General features: G+C 46.7%; 1 protein-coding gene across 4 annotated transcripts in view; it reads left to right on the forward strand.

The window, feature by feature from the left end:
• ADGRD1 (adhesion G protein-coupled receptor D1) overlaps positions 1 to 21,393 on the forward strand; it is a 126,497-nt gene extending 105,104 nt beyond the window's left edge. For 3 of the 4 annotated variants that reach the window (XM_084217295.1, XM_084217297.1, XM_084217296.1), the window contains 4 exons: positions 15,598 to 15,724; positions 16,930 to 16,971; positions 18,715 to 18,807; positions 19,447 to 21,393. In XM_084217295.1, coding sequence (XP_084073421.1) covers positions 15,598 to 15,724; positions 16,930 to 16,971; positions 18,715 to 18,807; positions 19,447 to 19,542 — 358 coding nt within the window. In that variant the 3' untranslated portion in view covers positions 19,543 to 21,393. Of the gene's footprint in view, positions 1 to 15,597; positions 15,725 to 16,929; positions 16,972 to 18,714; positions 18,808 to 19,446 lie in introns of those variants that run through there. The other variant, XR_014616587.1, reaches the window with a different exon arrangement.
• The last annotated feature ends 3,424 nt before the right edge of the window (positions 21,394 to 24,817 follow it).

Consider the following 24,817-nt stretch of genomic DNA (forward strand, 5'->3'; position numbering starts at 1 on the left):
ACTGCAGTGCTGCTGGCAGAGGAGCCGCCCTGGCTCTGTGTCCCTCACTCCTGCTCAGCCAGGCTGACCCCACAGCCCCTGGGCTCCTGCCCTTGCTGCCTGGCTCCTGCTGGTGTCCTCTGTTGTTCCTCTCGCTGTCCCCAAAAGCTCTGGTCCCTCCCTGGGGCAGAGGGAAGCCCAGGCTGGGCTCAGACTCCATCTCTGCACGTCTCCAGCCAGGTGTGGTGGCTCAGCACACACCTGAGCAGAGAGCAGCCCAGGAAACCCTGACAGCACAGACACCTTTTCAGTCGTGATGGCATCAGTTAGAAAGGGTGTTTATTGCTGGAGAAGGGCTGCTGCTGGAGCATGTTTACTTTCTGAAAAATTAAGTTACTTGGCAATGCGAGTGGATATTACCAACAAGGCTTGTTTCTCTTGGCAACAAGCAGCAATAAAGTGATGTAATTATTTAGAGTAATTGTTCCTGGTTTTCCATGTGGCAGCAGGTCCTCCCAAATGCTGACTCAAACGTGACTGCAGAGTGTGCACCAGGGTGAGCCAGTGCTCTGCTGGGAAGGCAGCAGCTGGCAAACCTCAGGTTTAAAAGCCAAAACAGAAAAGAAAGTTGTGAACAAAAATTCCTTTTATTGTCCTAAAGTGAATTGATTATTCATCTTCCCCATTCCCCCCAGAACAAAGTGCAGCTCCTGGCTTGTAGATCTCTTCAGGTTCAGATGCTGCCTGTCACAGAGGAGACACCAGAGACCCTCCTGCTGAGCACCCTGTCCTGCTCTCACTGCCACTGCTGGGCTCCTTTGTTTGTGTAAAGTAAATAAAAATACTGCCCCTAAAAGGAATTTAACGTGCAGCATAAAAGACTCTGCTTTAATGATACATAAACTGCAAAATACCCAGTAATTTAAGGCGAAATGAATGCAATTAAACAGTTTATGATCAGAGACACTAATTAAAGCATGGGAGGCTCCTGTGACAGTCTGAATAGTAAGTATTTGGTCACTGTAGTAATTTTCCTATGTGTCTGAAAATAGCCACTTTTTTAGTGTCTGAAACTTTAATTCTGCAAGACCAGTTTACTGGAAAGAGCTGAGCAAAGAATTATTATAATCTCCTTTTATTACTTGAATTTACTTAAGATCATGGTTCTGTGTTGTTTTTGAAGCATATTGAACACATATAGAATATGAACTTTTCCTTTAGTTGTCAGTGATTATTCTTGAACCTTTTATCAGAGGATTAGCTATTGATTCTCAGCAAAATAATTTTGAGCAATAATTCAGTTGTGGCTTAATGAGAATGTTTTGCATCCAGGGAACAGATTTTCTGCCAAAAAGCTAATTTGTTTTAGTTTATAGAATGCTGAATCTAATACATTGAAATATTCGAATGCATACGTACAGCATTTGTTTGAATTATCCATTCTTTTTTAGGGACATAACTAATCATATGTTTGAGTTTAAGCACACGAGTAGCCTCTCTAAGCTTAATGCAATTAAAGCAGATTAGTTTAATGGAATTGCTCATGTGCTTGAAAAGGCACATGATTACATTTCTGAGTTATGAACCACTGGAACTCTTTTTGTGCTGCATCTCAAGGCTTTACTCAGCTCATTCATTGACGTATAGGGGCTTAAATAAGTTTTTTTTTTTTGCTTACTGCCCCACCCTTTCAAAGTCTCATTGCTTTTTGCATGGCAAGTGATTTCTCGGTTACAGTGAGAGGGGTCCCCAGTGTGGCAGTGTTGGAAAAGTTCATTTCCTTCCCCATGGGGCAGCTCTTGCCTGATTACATGTAGCACAGGCAATGATTTGACTGCCTGAGTTCCCTGGCCTGCAAGGTTAAAGTATAACACAGAGAATTGCCAGGGATCCGTTTGGCTCTGGCAGATGCTGCCCGCAGCAGAGGAAGGGATGCCCGGGGTGTCTCTGTTGCAGGAGTGGTTTTGGTTTAGAACACACAGAGCACATTTACCAACCCCCTGTGCTTTCCCAGGCAGCCCACTTCTGCATCCTGCTCTCCAGAAGAGACAGTTTCATTAACTTCTCTTGAATAAACTGCCAAGTCCAACTCTTATTAAATACATTCTCGCTGCTTGCTCTGAAATGGTCCAATGAGTTGGAAAAATCTCTGTCTTTTTTATAAACTGCACGCTTTACTCAGTGAACCAAAAGTGATAGCTATCGTAATCATCCATGGAGAAAGCAATTACAGCAAAATCAGAAATATTTCTTAGCTTTTTACCCTATTCTTTCTCTCCATTTATTATTTTCTTCATCCCTCAGACTCAGTGAAATAGTAAAACAGTTCTCCATCGGAAAAATATCTTTTCTGTTTAGTTAAATTAACGGTTGAAAATTGGAAAAAATGGCAGCAGCTGTAGTGAATGGGAGCAAAGCAGGGCTGCAGGAAACCCTCAGCACAGGGAGTCAGTCATGTCAGTGCTGTGCTCGTTCCATCTGCATTTCTAATAGATCACAGGAACCTGAAACAGAGCCGCAGCTTGGATGCAGGTCGGGTCCTTCCTCTGTTGTTCGGGAACCGCACGGAAAGCGATTCCCGGCGGGTGCGGGTGTGGAGGGCTGTCCTGGGCAGCTCAGGTGAGCGCACACCTGGGCCCGCACAGCCCTCGGCATTCCGCAGCAGTTTGTGATAGCAAAGCCGGGTATTGCATCCCTGCAGCGGGGCTGCTGTGCAGAGTGCTCATTTGGGCATTTCATCACTGATCCGTTCCTGCCACGGCTCTGCCCCGGGGTTTTCCCTTGTTTATAAACCCACCTCGGTGTTTTCCCTTGTTTGTAAACCCATCTCGGTGTTTCCCTTGTTTGTAAACCAAACCCATCTCGGTGTTTCCCTTGTTTGTAAACCCACCTCGGTGTTTCCCTTGTTTGTAAACCAAACCCACCTCGGTGTTTTTCCTTGTTTGCAAACCAAACCCACCTTGATGTTTTCCCATGTTTATAAACCCACCTCAATGTTTTCCTTTGTTTATGAACCCACCTCGGTGTTTCCCTTTGTTTATAAACCCACCTTGGTGTTTTCCCTTGTTTATAACCCCACCTTGGTGTTTTCCCTTGTTTATAAACCCACCTTGGTGTTTTCCCTTGTTTATAAACCCACCTTGGTGTTTTCCCTTGTTTATAAACCCATCTCGGTGTTTCCCTTTGTTTATAAGCCCACCTTGGTGTTTTCCTTTGTTTATAAACCCACCTTGGTGTTTCCCTTGTTTATAAACCCACCTCGGTGTTTCCCTTGTTTATAAACCCACCTTGGTGTTTTCCCTTGTTTGTAAACCAAACCCACCTCAGTGTTTTCCCTTGTTTATAAACCCACTTTGGTGTTTTCCCTTGTTTATGAACCCACCTCGGTGTTTTCCCTTGTTTATAAACCCATCTCGGTGTTTCCCTTGTTTATAAACCAAACCCACCTCGGTGCTCCTTTTGTTTATAAACCCACCTCGGTGTTTCCCTTGTTTATAAACCCACCTCGGTGTTTTCCGTGTTTATAAACCCACCTCGGTGTTTCCCTTGTTTATAAACCAAACCCACCTTGGTGTTTCCCTTGTTTATGAACCCACCTCGGTGTTTTCCCTTGTTTATGAACCCACCTCGGTGTTTCCCTTGTTTATAAACCCACCTCGGTGTTTCCCTTGTTTATAAACCCACCTCGGTGTTTCCCTTGTTTATAAACCCACCTCGGTGTTTTCCCTTGTTTATGAACCCACCTCGGTGTTTCCCTTTGTTTATAAACCCACCTCGGTGTTTCCCTTGTTTATAAACCCACCTCGGTGTTTCCTTTTGTTTATAAACCCACCTCAGTGTTTTCCCTTGTTTATAAACCAAACCCACCTTGGTGTTTTCTGTTTTTTATGAACCCACCTCGGTGTTTCCCTTGTTTGCAAACACTCCCCAGCCCAGCCGCCTCCCGCCTGGGATACAAATCTGGGAGTCAGTGCTGATAACTCTGCTGCTTTATCATCAGCTTTATTCTGCGAGCTCCTGTGTGTTTGCTGCCCTGGTTCTTGTGAGTCCATCCCTGTTTGGTGTCACTTGGTGTCCAAAGACTCCTCCTTGTAAGGGTCATTCCCAGCTGTTCCTTCCCACAGAATGTTCTGGTCCATCACGGCGTTGCTTGGAGCGCTCGCCAGAACTCTCCTGCCACAGCCATCCCAAAATCTCCTCCATAACTAAATTCCACCTCTTTGGGATGCCATTAGAGAATTTTTCTGCTTTTTTATTTTTCATCTCCTTCCACCAGGGAGGTGAGGAGCAAGTTGCAATCTGTAAACTCTTCTGAAAGTCTACGGGGGTTCAAAATCCGCAGCACTCGGAAATCCTTTCTGTGCCTCTCTGGGTGTCTGCAGATGTTTGCAGGCAGCCCTCAGAGACAGGGAGCACCTGCTTTTGTGTGCTCTAATGAAAAAGAAAAGAGCTTTTTCCGAGGGCTGAAGGAGAGCCATCCATTAGACAGAGCAGTGTGACAGGCCAAATCTGCTTCCAGCAACTCTTTTTCTTCCCAATTTCTCACTGTGTGTAAGGAATCGTGCTCATTGAACATGGCTTCAAACAGCATCAGCACCTCCTAGACACTGTTGGAAGGAGGAGAGTTGACTGGCAACAAAGGAAATGATTAAAATGAAAGTATTAAGCAGTAACAACTAGTGAGCTGAAGTGCTGCTGCCAATGATAATGTCTTCAACCTAATTAAATGTTTGGCTCATTGAATATGACAAATACAAATGCAGTTTGGGTGTCTCCTTATTGGACTCGGGGTTTTAGACTAAAAATAAACATGGGTTTGAACGTTGCCAGTGAGGGTATTAATGAGGAAGTGCTAATCTTTCAGAGCCCACAATGACAGTAGTGGCAGTGCTTTCTTCAGCGCAGATGCTGGCAGTCACAGGCTGCAGGAAGGCTCCAGGCCACTCTGTGACTGCTCAGGAGCATCTCAGGCACATTTTGGGAGGAGTATTAAAGATTAAAAGGATGTAGAGCATAGCTGCAGAGGGGAGGCTACCCTGCAAAAAGGAGACAAACAGGGACAAATAGAACCAGGCTTAAACTGATGAGAAAAATCAAATATCTTTACATTCCTGCAGTGGGAGGGGAGTTGCAAAGCAGTGGGTCTGGTTTCTGGGAGCTGCTGCCTTTGAGCAGGCTGGCACCCTGCCTGCCAGGGCTAACTCTGCTGCCAGGAGCAGCCACCAGCCCTGTCTGAGCCAGGACACTGGGAGCCCTTCCACAGCTTGATTTTTCCTTGGTTGTGTCTGCCAGAGCCAGCACTGTCCTTTGTGGGAGGTGTCCTGCCTGTCACTGCTCCTTAGGCAGGATTTGCTGCTCTGTTGATGCTGGCTCCAAAGGAACAACAGCTCTGGGGCTTGTGCCTGTTTCTCTCTGTTGGGAGGGGCAGCAAGACAAAACAGATGGGTACAAAATGCAGGGAAAACGTCATTATTAAGAGGTGCTGGTTTTTCTGAGGGTAAAAATAATCCAGTTTTTATTAGAGGTGCTTAGTCATGTTTACTTTCACAGGTGAATGTCAGGGTAGAATGAGGTTTATTAAAACCTGTTTATTAAATCCCTGTGATGAACCCTTGCTGTGAACAGAACAGAATCAGTGCTGGAGGTGAAGGGGCCCTGCCAAGCCCCCCTCCAGCTGTTTATCATCTTGTCTAGAAGCTTCTGCTCTGCTTGCTGACCCATGGCTGGGTCAATTCCTCCAGTCCCTGCACTCCAAGGGCAGTGGCTGCAGGTGTGACCTGCCTTTGCAGAGCCTGAGGGATCCCATCTCCTCTCCTTGAGGCAAACCAGGGTTTACACAGCATTTAATGAGAGCAGAACTCTCTGCTGGCCCCGTGCCTGGGGTTGGATCACGCCAGGTGTGATCCTGTACCTACACCAGGTGCCAGGTACAGAGGGGTCAGGGCAAGGGTGCTGTTGACAGGATGGAACTGGGACACCTGAGAGCAGCACCTGGTGCTGTCACTCCCCTGTCCCCTCCTGCTGCCACAGTTCTCTGAAGGAGAACTGCAGTTCTGTAATTCTAGAGGTGAAGGAGACAAGCAAAGTTCTCCTTCACCTCTAGAATTACAGCCACAGAAACTTTCAGGTTTTAAAAATCTATAGCTTTGAAGTTCACATTAATTTGTTTTTAAAATATCCTGGCTGGATTTAGTTTTCCACGTTTTAATATCAGATTTGAAGCCATGAAAGTGCTGGTGGGAGGACGGGGCTGTGAGTCACAGCTTGGTGTGTGGCTCCAGAGCAACAATTAAATGCTGCTCGTTCATCACCAATGGGACAATTCCCTGTGAACAGCAATAACCTCAGGAGTTTGCTTGAGCTGCTTCATTTACACCCTGGGCTCCAATTTATAATCCTGGATCTCTGTGTCAGCTCTATGCAGAATAATAAGAGCAAATATTATAGTTGTGGCATGGCAGAATACAAATGTTATTTGAGCATGTGCCTGGTGCAGAGCTCTGGGCAGCCTGTAAATCACTGCCCAGCCTGACACAGCTCCTGGCTAAGCCTGGCTCATGCATTTTCCCAGTAAAGCAATCTGAAAATACAACAAAATAAATGGAGACTGCAGGTAATTACAATACAGAAAAGATGCTCTCTTGGCATTAAAAACAGTTTTAAACCCTGAGGGACACAGTGAGAGGCACGGGGCTGCACTGGGCTCCAGCAGCCCTTGCAGCCCTGCTTCTCTTCTCTCTTCTCTTCTCTTCTCTTCTCTTCTCTTCTCTTCTCTTCTCTTCTCTTCTCTTCTCTTCTCTTCTCTTCTCTTCTCTTCTCTTCTCTTCTCTTCTCTTCTCTTCTCTTCTCTTCTCTTCGGGCTTGCATTCGAGACAGGGGAGCAGGCAGGGTGCAGGATTTATCTGCCACTGCTGCAGTTGAAGCTCACATGAAGCACAGAAAATGACTTCTCAGTTTGTGTGCCTGACCTTGATCCTTTGCTGGTGGCTGCTGCTGTTGCCATGGAAACGGGAGAAGATGGTTCTGTTGATGTGGTTGCATAATTAAGGGTCACTGGGACTGCTGGGGTCAAGAGATCATTTTCAGAACTCAGCTCCTCAGGGGGTGAATGCTATTCCACACAAATTTTCCTCCTGATTTGACATGATTGTTACTTTGTCATCCTCAATTAAAATACGGGTCCCCCTGACTCTGAGTTAAAAGGCAGCGATATTTGGCAAACTGCAGATTCCTAGAGAAGGCTGCTTTTCCTGGCTGCTCTGGGGTACAGAACTTCCCAGCTGTGCAGTTTGTTGCCACTTGTCAGCTGAGGAGTGGTAAATGGCTGTGTAATTGTCTCTGACAGTTTTGAAATGTGTGTAGAACACAATCACATTTACTGGCAAAAGCCTCTGGTGATGGAGTTTGAGTCTCTTCAGGGAGTAACTAGTTCAGAAGCTTTTTTTCCTCTTAAAAAGTTGGTGTTTCTTCAAGGGCAGTTTGAGAAAGAAGGAATGGGAGCCTGGGCCATTTTAGGCCATGTTTTCTAGATTACCAATAATTTTTGATGCTTGCCTCCAGTCTTTCCAAAGAACCACACTTCTCCTGGAAGCTCAAACCCCAACACGATACAGGGAGCACAGGGATGGGGCTGCTTCTTATTTTTAGCATATGGTGTGCCTGGTTTGACATCCCAGAGCAGGGAAAACAAAATTAATCATGGTGGGTTTTCACCACTGGCTGCAGCTTTACGAGTCTTAAAAACAGGTCTGTAAACTGTGTTTCATTATAGTTATAATTAATTAATTAAATGAAGCTAGCTCCTCATCCTCACCCATTTATGAGCACCCCTGACTGCCTGTGGAGTCGGGGGTGTTCAAAAATGTTCATCCATAAATGTTCTCTTCTGCTGTGAGAATAACTCTCATTTTCTTTGATGACTTAATGGCAAAGTTCAGTGGGAAATCAGCTCTTGCCTTGGCCTTGGGGATTGAGGAGCAGGGAGTGCTGCCCCAACAGCAGTGCAATGAGATAATTAGTACCACAAATGCTGGAGAAAGGAACTGTAGGAAAAGAAAGGTAAAATCCCCCTGCAAGTTCTGTTTCCCTGGGGAAATCACAAACTCCTGAAATTCAGCTTGCAGTGACTTTATGGTTTAATTCTTCCTATTTGCTTTTAATAACTTGCACTAAAGACAAGGAGAAGGACATGTTTTGCTTCAGTACTTAATTTTTGGGAAGTATTTTTTTTTCTTTTGCAGTTTTAGAATCTGGAATCAATGGAGGTGACAAGGGACTTGATCTGTGGAAAGCCTTAGCAAGGCAGGGATCCCTAAACCCCTGGCTAGGAGCTAAGTCAGTGCTGCAGCCCCTGGAATTGCCTTCTCAGTATTAAAATTCCTAAGGTAGCTCCATTTCTGGTCATGGCCTTAATTTTGTCTGGCTTGATGGGGATTTGAAGTGAGACTCGAGTTTCGGTCCCTGCTCTCCTGAATATTTAATATAAATTCAGCAATATTAATAAAGCAAGGATTAGGTAGGGCTCTCCTCTCTCAGGGGGTGCCCAATCTGTGGAGCTCACCTTCTCTCTCTGAGCCAGACAATATTTAATTATTCAATACATAATTGTGGGACGGGTTCAGCGGGCAGGAACGAGCATCAAGCAGGGAGTCAAAATGCTTTTCTGCAGAAATGGAAAGGGCAATCCCTGTGTCTTCCAGAGGCAGCCTGAGATTTTGGGGAAGCTGTGTGAGAGCTGAGGCTGCTGTGGCAGCACCTGTGAGGGTCTGTGGGGAGAGGGCAGGCTGTTAACACTGGAGAAGGAACAATTCCACCTCCCTTCCCACTCATGGGATAAAAATCAATCTGGATTTATTTGCTGTTGCAGCCTAGAATTTTTTTGTTTCTGTAGCTACAATGCTCTCATTTAACAGCCTCTTCCTGGGCCATGAATGACACCCACAAGAAAGCAATGATCTGAAGTGGCTGTAAATGGCTCTTAGTCAGATTCACACCATTATTTTGAAACTGCAAATAACATTTGGGAAATGGGAAATGGCCTCTGCAGTTATTAGTTTTGTCTTTTTTTCCCCTTTAATTTGCTATAGTTCTGCCTAGAAATCACCCAAGATTGGGTAAGCAGCTGTGTACGTGCTGATTAAAGTACATTCCTTGTGCCAGCAGCCAGGACAGGGAGGAAGAGGAGGAGGAGGAGGTGGTACACGTGTATTTGTGTTTTGGCAGGAATTCAGGAGCTGCTGTTTGGAGTCAGGAGCAGAGGTAAACTCCACCTGTGTCCTTTGTGATGCAAGTTCTGCCCCTTGGATCAGGAGTGAGCAGCTGGGGCTGTGCTCAGGGCTCAGCAGGGCCAGGCTGGCTGTGGAAATCACTCCATCCTCAGCCAGGATTGCTGCTCGTGCCTTCCCAGCACCTCTGCAGCTTCCAGCTGAGGAGTGAGTAAACATTACTTGTGACAAACAGGAAACTGCAATTAATTTTTTTTTTTTCAGTCAGGGGTCTGAGATGTTAGCCGCAGGTTTGGGGATTTATTTGTTTTTATATAAAACACAAAGGGTACTGCTGGAAGTGGCTAGAGAGGAGCTCAAGAAACAAGAGAGAAACTTTAGTTAAAAGACCTGTCTTGTTCTGTGAATTGTGGTGAAGGAATTTTGGTTTTTTTAAGACAGTATTTCCTCCAGTGATTATATAATCTTGGCTTATGAGTCTGAATTTAGTCCTTACTTCATAACAGAAAAGTGGGTGTCAGAGGTCTTAAAAGGATTAGTGCTCCATAGAGAACCAATAAAATTGATTTGTGAATTAGGGCCCCCTTCACAGAAGTAATAAAGTTTTCTTCCTGCAAGCTGAGAAATTTCTCTCTTGTAAGGTGTCAGTGTGGTCGTGGTGCCCTGAATGCTGACAGTGTGCTCAGGGAAGGGCAGGGATGAGCTGGGGACAGGGCAGGGATGAACTGGGGACAGGGACAGGGACAGGGACAGGAATGAGCTGGGGACAGGGACAGGGACAGGGATGAGCTGGGGACAGGGCAGGGATGAACTGGGGACAGGGACAGGGCAGGGATGAGCTGGGGACAGGGACAGGAGCAGGGCAGGGATGAGCTGGGGGACAGGGACAGGAATGAGCTGGGGACAGGGACAGGAGCAGGGATGAGCTGGGGGCAGGGACAGGAGCAGGGATGAGCTGGGGGCAGGGACAGGAGCAGGGATGAGCTGGGGGCAGGGACAGGAGCAGGGCAGGGATGAGCTGGGGACAGGGACAGGAGCAGGACAGGGATGAGCTGGGGACAGGGACAGGAATGAGCTGGGGACAGGGACAGGAGCAGGGATGAGCTGGGACAGGGACAGGAATGAGCTGGGGACAGGGACAGGAGCAGGGATGAGCTGGGACAGGGACAGGAATGAGCTGGGGACAGGGACAGGAGCAGGGCAGGGATGAGCTGGGGACAGGGACAGGAGCAGGGATGAGCTGGGACAGGGACAGGAGCAGGGCAGGGATGAGCTGGGGACAGGGACAGGAGCAGGGATGAGCTGGGACAGGGACAGGAGCACTCACAGCTGAGTGGGGCTGTCCCACACCAGCTGCAGACGCACACCCTGCAGCGCCCAGCTGTGCTCCTGCCCCTGATAACTGCAGTGAGTGCACTGATTTTGGATGCTGTTGGCAGTGAGGATCTGTCTCAGAGGGGCTGCAGCCTGCTCTCCCTGCACCCCGGGGCTGCAGTGCAGCTGAGGTAATTATCCAGCTCAGAAACCTCCCTCCCCTGGGGATTGATTTCAGCTGGGTTCAAATGCTGCCTGCCGGCCTGTCCCCCAGCCAGACACACAGCAGGCTTCAAAATCCTGTCCTGAGGTGAGTGCTGAAACCAGAGCAACTGGAAAAAGGCCAGTTGAGGAAATTTAGATGGGAAAAAAGCTCTTTCAAGAGGGTTTTACTTCTCAGGAAATAGAATTCAACCCTAAGAACAGGAAAAGGGAAGGAAACCATTTTTTTCAGCTGGAGATTGAAAGGGTGAGTGGATGTTAAATGGACAGCTGAGCAATTAATGAAGGGAGTAAATGCTGTTCCTGTGTCTGAAAAATTGATTGAGGCTCTTCAAAGGAACTGGACTCTGGCTCTCTGCCAGAGGGGCTCAGCCACGAGTGCTCAGTGAGTGGGACAGCCCCTGAGCTGCCAGGACCTGGCACGCCTGCAGGGCGTTACCTGAGCTGCCAGGACCTGGTACACCTGTAGGGCATGACCTGAGCTGCCAGGACCTGGCACGCCTGTAGGACGTTACCTGAGCTGCCAGGACCTGGCACGCCTGTAGGACGTTACCTGAGCTGCCAGGACCTGGCACGCCTGTAGGACGTTACCTGAGCTGCCAGGACCTGGCACGCCTGTAGGATGTGACCTGAGCTGCCAGGACCTGGCACGCCTGCAGGGCATGATCTGAGCTGCCAGGACCTGGCAGATCTGTAGGGCATGACCTTAGCTGCCAGGACCTGGCACGCTTGCAGGGCGATACCTGAGCTGCCAGGACAGGGCAGACCTGCAGGGCGTTACCTGAGCTGCCAGGACCTGGCACGCCTGCAGGGCGTGACCTGAGCTGCCAGGACCTGCAGGCTGAGCCGGGCTCTGGGCTCCCGGAGCTCCCCCAGCCCTGCCAGGACCTGTTTGGGCTCTGGAGCTCCAGCAGCCTCTGTGGGCCAGCCCGAGGGGTTTTGGGGTTTTGGTGCTGGGGCAGGGTGGGAGCGGCCCCAAAGCACAGCCTGAATCCACAGGTGGGCTCTGCACAGGTAATCACACCCCAAAGGCTTCTCCAGGTGCTCTAGATGTAAAAACTAAACCAGACTTTAAGCATTTCTGTGTTTTCCAGAAGTTGTCTAAGTAATGACAGGTATAGACCTACAAAAAACCCCAAAAACCAACTTGGCAAAAAGGAGTTTCTGTGCTGGATTTGCTGTGTTCCTGATGAATTAGTTCCAGGACCTAGAAAATCTCACCAAACCTGGTGCTGTTGGGCTGCAGAAAATGACAATATCTGAGCTTTGGAAGTGCATGTGAGAAGCTGTTAATTTGAGGCTGTTAATTTTGTGAGGCTGTTAATTGCCAGGGCATGAGAAGAGGCACTCAGGAGACATTTGGATGGCTGTTCTGTTTTCTGACACGTTTGGGCACAAGAAAAAAGCTCCTAGCAAGGTTTATGAAAGCCTGGTGGGCTGAGCCACAGTACCTGCCCCAAATTATTGCTTTATGTCACCAGTTTTATGGACAATATAAAGCCCCATTGATGCCAGTGATGATTTTTTTGGGGTTGCACAGCATAAGTCGTGCATGGAGAAGTATTCCTTCCCCAAAAACATCTATTTGACTGTGCTCTATATCTTAGTGTACTAGAACTAATCTACTAAAATATTCATGTAGCAAGAAAAACTGGAATAAAAAGAAAAGAGAAAGTATGTGCAGCGTGTCAGAATTAATGCACCTAGTGGAACATTAACTTTTGTATTTCTAGGATTTTTTCAACCTTGCTACTTTAATGGCATTCTGGAGCAGCATTTTACAGTTGGTGTTTTCTTTTTTAAAGTTGAAAGATTGGAGTGGAATAAGGGTAGGAAGGGGAGGGGTAAGTGGAAGAAGACAAAAGAGCTCCAGGAGCCACAGAGCCGGGTGCTTTGGTTGGTAGGTAAAGCTCATAAACACCTTGAATTAATAATTTCCTCCACAGGATGAAATTCCACACAGGTAAGCATAGATGGCTGTGCAATAACTAAGGGAAAATTTTAAAAAAAGTCTTACTGAGATTTAAGAGAATCATAGGCAGAGCTGACCCTCAGTCTGAAATGGATTTCACCTTCGCATGGCTGCTTTTCTAAATGAGTGTGCATGAAACATTAATACTTTAGCCTGGAAAATTCCACATCTGGATTGTATTTTCATTTTAGCTGTGGAATTCTGCTGCACATGTGCTGAACTTTGGGCTTAATAAAGAGCCATCTTTATTTAAACGTGATTTTTTAAAATTATATGAGTAATTTGCAATATTCAAGGCTTCTGGAAATCCAAACTGTAAGAATGGTTTTGAAAATATTGAAAATTGACTGCCTGACTATTGTACAAATCAGATGCAGCCCTTTATGCTCTGACTCAAAGGGAAACGATGATAACATTTTTGGCAACAAAATAGTGGGGGAAAATTATATTCCAAACTGAAAATTTTATGAAACTAGAGAGTGTGAGAACAAAAGAGAAAAAGAAAACAAGGTGGTTTGTGGTGAAGGCAGTTTGACAAGTGGAGCTGTGTGGGTGTACCAGGCCCTGCTGGTTTGGGCTGCAGAGGGTTAAACCCTGAACCCTCCTGGGGTCTGGTTGTCCCTGCTCTGTCCCCAGGTGTTGGGACACCTTAACCATCCCCAGGTGTTCAAACCTCCCAGGTGTCCCTGCTCCATCCCCAGGTGTTCGAACCCTGAGCCCTCCTGGGGTCTGGATGTACCTGGGTGTCCCTGCTCCATCCCCAGGTGTTTGAACACCTTAACCATCCCCAGGTGTTCAAACCCTGAACCCAGAGAAAAAAAAAACCCAGACTATCTTTGATTCACAAAAATAAACTCGCATAAGTTGTTTAAAAATTGCATCAATTAAAGTGCCTTTTAAAATTTAAATAGGACCTCAAGCTTTAAGACATTCCTTCGTTTTCTGACTGAAAAAATTCCTTGAAGAATTAGATTGAATTGTGCAGAAATATTTATGGCTGAGCATACAGAGATATGAATCAATACAGTAAAAAACCCAAACCAGAACAGAAAAAAATCTAGATGCTTCCCTGTCCCAGGTTTCCCTATAAACTTCACGGTACACTTTTAGTTGAGCATATAATGAAGTGTGTGCTCAGGTCGCTGAAATGAACAAGACATCTTGTCTCTAAGTTTAATTAAAAGATTTCTTCGTTGAATTGTGTTGTACAGAAATATAATTTGTTTTGAGTTTGCAGTAATTACAAGCAGTCTCCTGTCAGGCAGCTCTGTGCATTTCTCTCAACGTGTGCTTTAATCTGTACGAGGGGGCACAAGGCACAAATAGGACATTAATCTCCTTGAAACAGCTTTTTTCTTGCATAGGTTCCCATCTAAATAGAAATCTGACCATTTCTAAAAAACATGGCTTTAGCCATCAGGGACTGACTTTTGGTTTCTCACTGCCCCTGTTTCTTTTCTGCCCCATGGCTTCTCTATCTGTAACCGCACCATAAACTGAATTAACTGGTATTTTAAACACATGAATTTGATAAATCTGCATGAATCCCTTGGGCTACAACAGGACCTCACTGAGTGTTTGTAGTGCTGGAAGCTGGATTAGATCTTCCTCCTTGGCACGTCTTCCAAGTGGGGACTGGCCCCTTCTTTGTGCCTTTCCTGCCAAAATTGCTCTCAGCTGGGCAGGAGGAGCAGTCTGTCCCTTGGGAGCTGGCACTGAGAATGTGCCTGGTGAGCTCAGGTTCATCTGCAGGTGGGATTGCTGGTTTGTCTTGGCCTGAGGAGCTCCTGGGTGAGCTCAGGTTCATCTGCAGGTGAGATTGCTGAGGCTCTGTGGCTGTGCCCCCATGGCAGGGATGCTTTGTCATGGTCTGGTGAGTGTCCTGGGTGAGCTCAGGTTCATCTGCAGGTGCGATTGCTGAGGCTCCCCCCATGGCAGGGATGGTTTGCCATGGTCTGGTGCTCTCAGGTTCCCCTGCAGGTGGGATTGCTGAGGCTCTGTGGCTGTGCAGGGATGGCAGGGATGGTTTGTCATGGCCTGAGGAGCTCCTGGGTGAGCTCAGGTTCATCTGCAGGTGCGATTGCTGACCCTCTGTGGCTGTGCCCCCATGGCAGGGATGGTTTGTCATGGCCTGGTGAGCTCCTGGGTGCTCTCAGGTTCCCCTGCAGGTGGGATTGCTGAGGCTCTGTGACAGTGCAGGGATGGCAGGGATGGTTTGTCATGACCTGGTGAGTGTTCTGGATGAGCTCAGGTTCCCCTGCAGGTGCAATTGCTGAGTCTCTGTGGCAGTGCAGGGATGGTTTGTCATGGTCTGGTGAGCTCAGGTTCCCCTGCAGGTGCGATTGCTGAGGCTCTGTGGCAGTGCAGGGGTGCTTTGCCCTGGCTTGGTGAGTGTCCTGGGTGAGCTCAGGTTCCCCTGCTCTCCCTGAAGGTGGGATTGCTGAGGCTCTGTGGCTGTGCAGAGATGCTTTGCCCTGGCCTGAGGAGCTCCTGGGTGCTCCCAGGGTGGGCAGGTTGTGGATGTGTGTGGGCTGTGATGTGCAGAGCTCGCTGCTCTCTGGCTCCTGCATTTGGCTGCCCACTAACAAACCTCTGAGGGTGTGACTGCCCTCGTGGTTTTTGTCACCATCTCTCAGATCTCTTTCCCTGCTCCCTCGGTTCCTGACTCACCATCTCTATTTGTCCTGTGTGATACCAGCGTTCTGTTATCCCCATTTTCACAGATGAAAAAATAATTAAAATCTTTCCCATTAAAAGAATGTTATGATAAAGAAGAGCTCTGCCCGCTGCCTTGCTGCCAGAACAGAATGGATAAACTCCTTGGTGTGGAGGCTGGCATTTCTTTAATGGTCTCACCACAATTTCCTGTTCCCTTTTCTCCCACAGGCTCACAGCTAAGGCCGTGGCTGTTCTCTTACCAATCCTGGGGAGCTCGTGGATCTTTGGCATTTTGGCTGTCAATGCCCACGCTTTAGTATTTCAGTATATATTTGCTGTTTTTAATTCACTGCAGGTAAGTACCTGGTGGGGAAATCTATGGCTGCAGAAGTGCTTCTGAGAGCCAATTAAATGGCTCATTAGTAGTGTCGTCACATGTTTGTGTTTATTGCATTTTATCCTGTGTTCTTCCCTCTGTCTTTTAAGTCTGTGCTAAGCACAGGGTGCTGGTAATTGCTTGTCTTTGTTTGAACAGAACTTGTATCCCCCTCCTTAGAGTTTCCAGTAGCAATAATTAAATAAATGAGACAGCACTGAGCTTCAGAAATGAAATGAAAGTCATTCTTGCAGCACTGTGTACCATAGGCAGGATTCTTCTGTAGAGATACCAGGCCAATTTTTCAATGCCAATTTGAGGCTTCATTACTGAGACTAAATGAAAGCAAACAGAAGTTTATGGGAAAGATCAAAAGTGGAGCTGTTCCCTGTGCTGTGCAGAACTCCTGCATGCAGGAGACTCAGCCCTCCTCTCCCTGGCACAGCAATCCAGACAAGCAGCTCTGGCCAAGGAGGAATGTAAACATCTGCTCAGCTTTGAGCAGACATTTCAGTATAGGCACAGCCCTATAGGAGTGTTACAGCTCTTGCCCAAGCAGTGGTTACAGAGAGGAAGGAAAAACAATCTCCTGTAAATCCTTTTTTGTCTTGGAAACAAACAGCACTGTGGATACAAAAACAGTGACACAGGCTTCTTGGTGCTGAATACTACTGCCAGAAAAATAAAGTTATTTATTTTGTGAGGGAAAGGGATTTTCACTTTGCATTGGACTTTCCACTTAGCATTGGAATGAAAGCCCAAAGACAGAAAAATTCTGCCATGAAAATTCTCGTGGTGCTAATACCTTGATTTTCTAACCTGAAAAATCCTGGTCTGGTGTTTCCCTAAGAGCATTTCCCTCTCCTTGGTCTTTGCAACCACAAACAAAAAGCTCTATTGTCTTCATGGAACAAGATCTTCTGCACATTTTCAGCCAGATTTTTCCTTTAGTACAGCAAAGTTTAGGAGGGTTTTTTTGCAGGAATAGTTCCAGACAAGCCCCACAGTAACCTCATGCTGCAGGTTCCTCCAGTTTCACTTGGGACACTCTGGTTTGGGGCACTCAGATATTTACAGGGCTCCAGCTCCTGATGCCTGCTCTGTACTTACTGAGACAAACACAGCATGAAACAGTTGATTTTTCACAGCCAGACCTCACCCCTCTCCTTTTTTTCCTTTTTCAGGGATTTTTCATGTTCCTGTTTCACTGTCTTCTGAACTCAGAGGTATGTAACCAAATGGTGTTAATAAATCTGCTGTTACCAAATTCAAAGAACAGACTTTCTGCATTATCATTGCCTGCTATGTCACTGATTTCCTTTTCCTTTTAATTAATCCGTGACTCTTCTGGCTCTGTGACTTGCAGCATTTTTGCCCATGCTTGACGTTTGTTTTAATTAGCATTTAATTAGAGGCAGGTTTGAAAGACAGAGCCAAGATGAGAGGGGCAGTTGCAGAGTCAGGAGGAAGCTGTCCTGGAGGGGCTGAGCAGGCAGGACTGCCCTGGGAGGAGAGGATGCTTCAGAACTGGGAGCAGGACTCGCTCTGGCAGTGCCCACTGGGGGCTCTGGTACAGCTGCAGCCCCAGGGAGGAAAATAAATATTATTCTCAGCAAAACATACTCCAGGATGTTGCTCATGCCGTCCTTAATGGGAAGCCATACTGAGCAGAAGATATTCCAGGTATTTTTCTTGGCAGGAAGTTCAGGTGTTCGTAGGGGACTGAGGCATCTTTTTGGATTAGAGCAGCTGGGATAAAGCCAAGACAAGGCTGATGTAAATTTGGCTTGCAGCATCCTCTCCTCCCATGGCAGACAGCAGAGAATGCCCAGCAACAAGTAGTGCTGGAAGAAATGGTTTTTGTGAGAGCCATTTGCAGACCTGCCAGGGCAGTGCCCACTGGAGACCCTGGCAGCTTTGGCTCTGCTCAGATCTTCATCCTCAGTGCTCATCAGGAGCCCTGCCCCATGACTGCTGCTGCTTCCTCTGCAACAGCAGCACTCCAGCTCTTCTGGGGAGAAATTATTGTTTATTAATATTTGCCAACCCATTCACCGATGTGATCTCTGCCAAAATCAGTTTGGAGAGGCAGGTCTGACAGTAGAACTCTTGATCGTTGTTGAAATCAACTAAAATTAAACAGGCAGGTTAAAGGTAGGGAGGAAAATATTTCTTTATTCTATTCTCCCCCAGGCTTAGAAATCTTCAAGTTTCAAATGTTTTATAACAAATACAAATATTTGAATTGCTGTTATTTTTTCTGGAACCTCATGAGAAATTAAATTCAGAAACTTTTCAGAATTTTTATCCTCAAAATCCACACGGCTGATGTGAGCTGTCATTTTTGGAGAGCAGGTCCTACTGGCTCCTTCCCAGGCTGTGCATATCTAAAACACTCCTTTAGCTAAACAGCAGGAATCCTTTCAGAGGAGAATTTCTCTCTAAGTAAAACTCAGGCATTGTAAAGAAACATCCCTAGACTGGGTATAGAAGTGGCTGGGTGAGAAAGAGCTTTATTCCAGTGCCCCCAGACAGAATGCACTGGTGTTATAAAGAACCACAGGAGAAGGGGCCAAGATGTCCTTGATCTCCACAGCAGCCACTTCCAGGCTCAGTCCTTGAGCAGTCTCACCATCTGTCCTTTCTGCAGCTGGCTTTCCCGTGGTGGAGAACATTGCTCCCTCTCCAGGGATTTCCATCCAGCACCTTTTGGGGGCTCAGTTCTCAGCAGGCTGGCAGCTGGGTCTGCCCAGGGAGAGCCTGCCTGCCTGGGGCTCTGTGTTCAGCCAGAAAATGGGAAAGTGTCCCAGGGAAAAGTCCATGAAGACAAAGAAAAGTGTAGGGGTGGATTTGTTGTTTAATAGTGCAGTGACATTTGTGTGGAGGGAGGAAAGAGGGGAAATGATTGCAGGCTGCACCTGTGAAAATAAACACAGCTCTTTCAGCTGGTTTCACTGTTTTTGCCAAAGGTTAGAGCTGCCTTCAAGCACAAAACCAAGGTCTGGTCCCTCACCAGCAGTTCAACACGCAACATCAATGTGAAGCCCTTCAATTCAGACATTGTAAGTATTGCTCCTTTTTTTCCCCTACTGTGTTTCAGAGTGTTCCCCATTAAATTCTGTGGGAAAGAACAGAGCAGGCCCATGGGTATTTTTAGTACCAGCCTAATGCAAGGTGCAGACAGGTGGAACCAGCAAGCATGAAGTTGCAGCTTTAATATCTGTTTTGAAAGCAAAGGACAAAACTCTGCTTTCTGGGAAACCATCAAATAGAAGCAAACAGCTTTGTGAGCTCTGGATGTGCTTCAGTGGGGCTATTCCCACCAACTGCAATGGATTTCTGCATTCTGGCAGCATTTTGGCAATGTATTGCTCTGGTGATGGTGGCTCTCTGGTGGGGCTTTCTTTCTGCTAAGCCAACAGGTGAATATCCTTTTCCAGCTCTCCTTAGACTGTCTTGAGACAGAAGACATTTGTTTTAATAAAGAGCCAGCCATCTGAGGTGATAGGTGTCATTAAGTGATGGTTGCCAATCACCCCAGATCCTGGCAATAACTGTTTAAGAATCCTTATGGCACATGCTCTCAACGCCCTGTGACAACTCTGTAATGTAAATAGATGCTTTCAAGCTTTTATTTCATCCAGGCAAGAGTTGCTTGGCAAAATAAATAAATTGATTTTCTATACTATTTTATTTTCCAGATGACTGGGAACAGGCCAGGCACAGCCCCCACCAAGCTGCACACCTGGGATAAAAGCAGCAATTCAGCAAACCGCATTGATTTATCAGCAGTGTGACAGGAGCAGCAGCTCCTCAGAGAAAACCCAGCCACACATCCAGGACCTCCACCCCACGTCCACCAGCTGCTCCTCACTGCCAGCAACAGCAGAAAACTGGGGTTTAAATCACTGCCTAATGAATGGGGAATTGCCATGTTGTTTTGTTGAGTAAATAGCCCTGGCTGCTTGCCTTCCAAACTGTAACACAGTCTAGCACTATTAGCAATATCTGTAAAAATGGCCAGCACAAATATACACTGGATGGTTTTGCCAGCAATGATGAAAACAGTAGGTATGCAAGAAGGGCTTATTGCTCCCTGAATCATTCCAGCTCCCACAACTGAGGGAAAGCAACATACCTCTGAAAAGATGGGTTTTTATGCTCCAAAATGAAATGCTTCCCGTTGTGATGTTGTAATGAGACTATTCCAGACTCGCTGTGCTCTCTCTGTTTACATTTTTTTACCTTGCAGAATTATCAGAGTGAAGTTGATTCAAAATACATATTATGGTGTTTATCTAAATGCTACAAGGAGGCCAGCACTTGAGGGAGGAGCAGTTCCACTACCCACTCCCAAAGTGGATGTGGATGGGCAAGGCTGATGAACACAGGAGCAGCACCTGTGAGCTGTACCTCTCCTGCATGTGGCCTGTTAGCATTTATCTCCTCCTTTTGCCATGTTATCACAGAGGAAAAGCTGGCTGTGGGTGTCCTAGAGCAGCCCCAGCACCTCTGTTGCTGCTCTGTGTCTGCTGACACATTGCCCTACAAATAATTCAATTATTGCCCTGCTTTGAGTGCATTCTGCAACCTCCCTGTGGCTTCCAGCTGGCACTGTGACTGACCCTGCTCCTTCCACTGGTCACTTTGAGACACTGAACTCCTGCCCTGAGGATGTAACACACTGATGTACTGTGAAGACAGCCAGCCTGCAAATAACCCTGTGCCTTGTTTCCTGCAGCCTGCTCTCCTGCAAACAGGGCTCTGCAGTCTCTCCTGTGCTCTCAGCCTCTGCTCAGCATTGAGGAGCTTCTGCTTTAGTGCTGCTGTGAAGTGCCTTTAAGGAGGAAAGTTCTGTGAATGAACCAGACAGCATATGAAAGCTTTTCTCTTTTTTTTTTTTTTTTTTTTTTTAAATCTTTATTTTTAAGAGCATTCCCCTCTGCACAATTCTCATTACCTGCATGTCCTCCTGTGCTGTATTGGTCATTTTGTGACCTCCCTTTGGAAAAATCCCCAAACAGAGACACAGCAGTGACACTGCACAAAGGGCCACCTCAGCTTTTCCTGCAGGTGTGCTCTGGTTCTGAATTGCTCCCCAAAAAGGTGTTTGTTTTATCCTTTGGCCTGGGGCAGCAGGGTGGTCAGGGAGCACTGCCACCCCTGTGTCCCCATTCCCCTCTGGCTGGGGCAGTTCCAGCTGCTCTTGGCCCCTGGGGCTGGAGCACTGAGTTTGGGATGGGGCTGCTTCTGGTTTTGCCAAACTGGTGGAAATCCCCACCAGGTGCAAATGTGTTCCCTTGCCATCGAGTCCATTCTTTTTGCTTGATTCAAAGTGTTTTTCTTGGTACTGAGTGCAGCAAATGTCCTGATAAGAAATGCTCAGATGAATCTTTAAACAATCTCTTTCTGTCCTCAGTCTTTGAAGCTTGAAAATCTCACAGTTTATTTATGGGCTTGTATATAGCAGCTATTACAATATTTTTTTTTTGGACATCATCATTTTGTCAACAGTATGAAATCTTAATTGAATGAAATGTGAGTTTTAAAAATAGGTAATGTAGCAAGAACGACTTTGCCAGTAATTAGTAAAATAATTTCATTTTGTTGTTTTTTCCTCCCTCAAATAAATAAGAAATCTTAATTTCCTAAAAGGACTTTGTATTTGTTGGAATGATTCTTTTGACATGGGCTGTAAACAGCAGCCTGACAATGAAGGTTCCCTGTCAGTGCTGTTGTTGCAATTATCCATCAGAGCAATTACCCATCCTGTGAGACACCTGCTGATGTGCAGGCAATACTTCTGTCAAACTTTGTATTTTATATTTCTTTATGGAGGATGCCTGCACTGAACCTCCCCAGCAGAGAGAGAACCCCTGGCACTCCATGCAGAGCCAGGCCAGGTCTTGCCCCAGTGCAAGGTTCTGCCTCTGGACTGGTTTCAGTTCACAGCAGGTCAGAAGGAAGGGTTCTAAAATAATCTAAAATAATGCTCATTGTATGAAAGCTTTATTACTCTTACCTGAAAATGACAGTGCAAGTCCAGAAACGTCACATCTGCATCTCCTCAGCTCCCTCCCTGGGATGCAGCCCTGCAGCTCCTTCCCAAGGTCAGAGCTGGTTCTGTGCTGTGAACAGGCTGCCTCCTCTGTGCTGCATAGGTGTGCAGATGTGATGAGGTGTGCAGAAATAACTGGAGCAATTATATGCTGAAAAATTAAAGATTAGAATTTAGATGAGAAAGGTTTTTCATCCTCTTTCAATAAACCTTCTTCCCTTTGTCTCCTTTAAAGCCACGTAACAAGTCATACATAAAAGAAAGCTTTCTTGCTATTTTGTGAAACACAGAGGTTATTAACATTTATCATTCCTGACAGAATAATAAATTAGATCATTTTGGCACTGGCTTACATCATGTTTGCCTTTAAAAATATTTTCATTATATCTGTGTTATGCTTGGCTGGCTCCATGTAGTGTGTCATGGATAGTTATTGCTATAATTGCCCTTGTTCACACCATTTTCCTTCTCAATAATCCCATATGTTCTTGGAATGCAGAGGCCATATTTCATCTTGTCAAGGATGATTACAGCACTAACTGTGCCACTGACATCAGCATTCTGCCCAGGTGCTGACACAGGGCAGAGTCAGGGGGTCCCAGGGGGTGTCTGAGCCCTGCCCTGGCTCCGCACCCAGCCCCGCTCTGCTGGAAGCTCCCCAGAGCTGCTTTAGGCTGCTCAGTCACCTACTCCAGAGGCAAAACTGACATTTTCTCTCATCCCTGTTGTTTTCTGTTGTTACTGAATAAAATCAGGCTTGATTGGGCACTGAATGTGTCCTTTAAGCATCCTCCAAGCTAAGCTTTTGCTGATATCTACTCACAAACAGAGCCTAAAGCATAGAACAGTCCAAGACAGAAAAACCCAAACCAAACCACACCAAAACTGCAGCACAACTAGCAACTCTGCCATTGCAGAACCCTAGCTTTAGTTCATGCCCATAATGTTCTGGAGGAAAATGCAGAATAAAGCAAAAACCAGGGGAGCCACTTAGGAGCATTTCGGTGGACAGAAAGGATAACGGTTGTGCCATGACTTCAAAAAAGCCACTGCAACGAATAATTTCTCTTTGAATCCACAGCAGCCTGTGTCTGCAAGCTCCCTGGACACCTCCCTGCAGCCCCACGTTGTGCACAACTCGTAATGACCAACAACAAAACCCTGTGCACAGCAACTGCTAATAATGTCTTCTCATTAGGAAAATGTTTGGTCCTGCGAACATCTAACTGCAGGAAAAACACAGTCCCTTCTGGCTGTGCATCAGTGCAGTGATTTAACAAGGAAAGAGAGATAATCTGCTTCCTCCACATCAGAGCTTTCCATTTAATAGAGCTATTTTTTCAGATAACAGCCTCGGTAATGACACCACAAGAAATGCACACTGGGAAGCACAAAACAGCTCAGCTCTGCTTTCTTTCTGCGCGCTGTAATTTGTGAGACATTGCACCTTCCCAGCGAGAAGGGAAGAACTCAGAGCTGACCTTTCCTCACCTTTAAAAATAAGCACATTTCAAAGTCTCAAATTCCAGTTATCTACTTGGCAATTAACATTCTTTAAGTGCATCACCACCACTAGGTGCCTCCCACAATCCTCTCAGAACAATTTGCTTTTTCGTCACTTGCAGCCATTCCCCTAAGTTCTCTGTTTCACCTATCCTGCATTATCTATTCAGGTGAGACTAGAACAGATGTCACAAAATGCAGGCAATTGCCTCCTGCATGGTCTACAGGTTGCTGCTTTTGCAGGATTAATTTTTGGGGACTGGCATAGGGAAAAGGTTATGTTACCTCCACTTCGACCTTCTGCTTTCTCTCCCTACAGATGGTGGCTTTTAGAAAATGAAAGCAGTTGCAAGTCAAACTGTGTTTGTCTGGGATGTGACAGGCAGCTGGGCTCTGTTCCTGGAAATCAAATATGTTCACAGGTCTTGCTCCCCTCTTCGTTCTGTTAAGCTGATTACTTCCCTTCCCTTCCCATAAATACCTTTTCAGCTCATTTAACTCCTCAGGCCTTTCTTACCTGCTCTTGCCAGAACTTACCCCAGACACTGTAAATGTCCTTTTCTGCAATCTGCATTTTCCTTTTCTCCTGTAACACGGGTTCAGGGCACTGCTCTGCCTGGCTGGGGGACTGAGGTGCTGTGAAAAACAGAATTTGAGGCCATCTCTAAGGCACAGGGGGTAAGCAGCTCATTTGTAAACACTCACGTACAGAAATCCATCCTTGGCCAGGAGTTCTTCTCAAAACACCCTCTCCTGACACTGGGAAGCAGATCCTGAAGTGCTGTGAATTAGCACCAATTAAATTACAGGGCTGGGGCCACCTGAGGCTGTTCTGGCTGAATTCTGCAGCAGCCAGCGCTGACCCCAGCCCACCTGAGGCTGTTCTGGCTGAATTCTGCAGCAGCCAGAGCTGACCCCAGCCCACCTGAGGCTGTTCTGGCTGAATTCTGCAGCAGCCAGCGCTGACCCCAGCCCACCTGAGGCTGTTCTGGCTGAATTCTGCAGCAGCCAGAGCTGACCCCAGCCCACCTGAGGGCTCTGCTCCTGGCCCTTACCTGCCCTCCACTCTTTGGCTCATGTTCTTGCTTCCTCCTGGGCTGGCTGGGTGTCTGGAGGGCAGCTGCTGGCTGAACACCACCTCTGGCTGCCTTGTTTCCTTTCCTGCTCTGAACCTGGCATGGGAGGGATTTGGGGGCTCCTAGGTGCCAGTTCCTACAGCAGGTATTTATTTCCCTCACAGACAGAACAAGGGGATTTGGGGGTTCCTAGATGCCAGTTCCTACAGCAGGTATTTATTTCCCTCACAGACAGAACAAGGGGATTTGGGGGCTCCTAGATGCCAGTTCCTACAGCAGGTATTTATGTCTCTCACAGACAGAACAAGGGGATTTGGGGGTTCCTAGATGCCAGTTCCTACAGAGGGAATTTCCCCCCTGCACACAGAACAAGGGCACAAACGGAGAAGTAGCTCCTTTGAATTCCTAACAATAAGTAATAGTAATTATTATTTG

This window comes from Fringilla coelebs, assembly GCF_963513975.1.
Source record: "Fringilla coelebs genome assembly, chromosome: 17".
Lineage (NCBI taxonomy): Eukaryota > Metazoa > Chordata > Aves > Passeriformes > Fringillidae > Fringilla > Fringilla coelebs.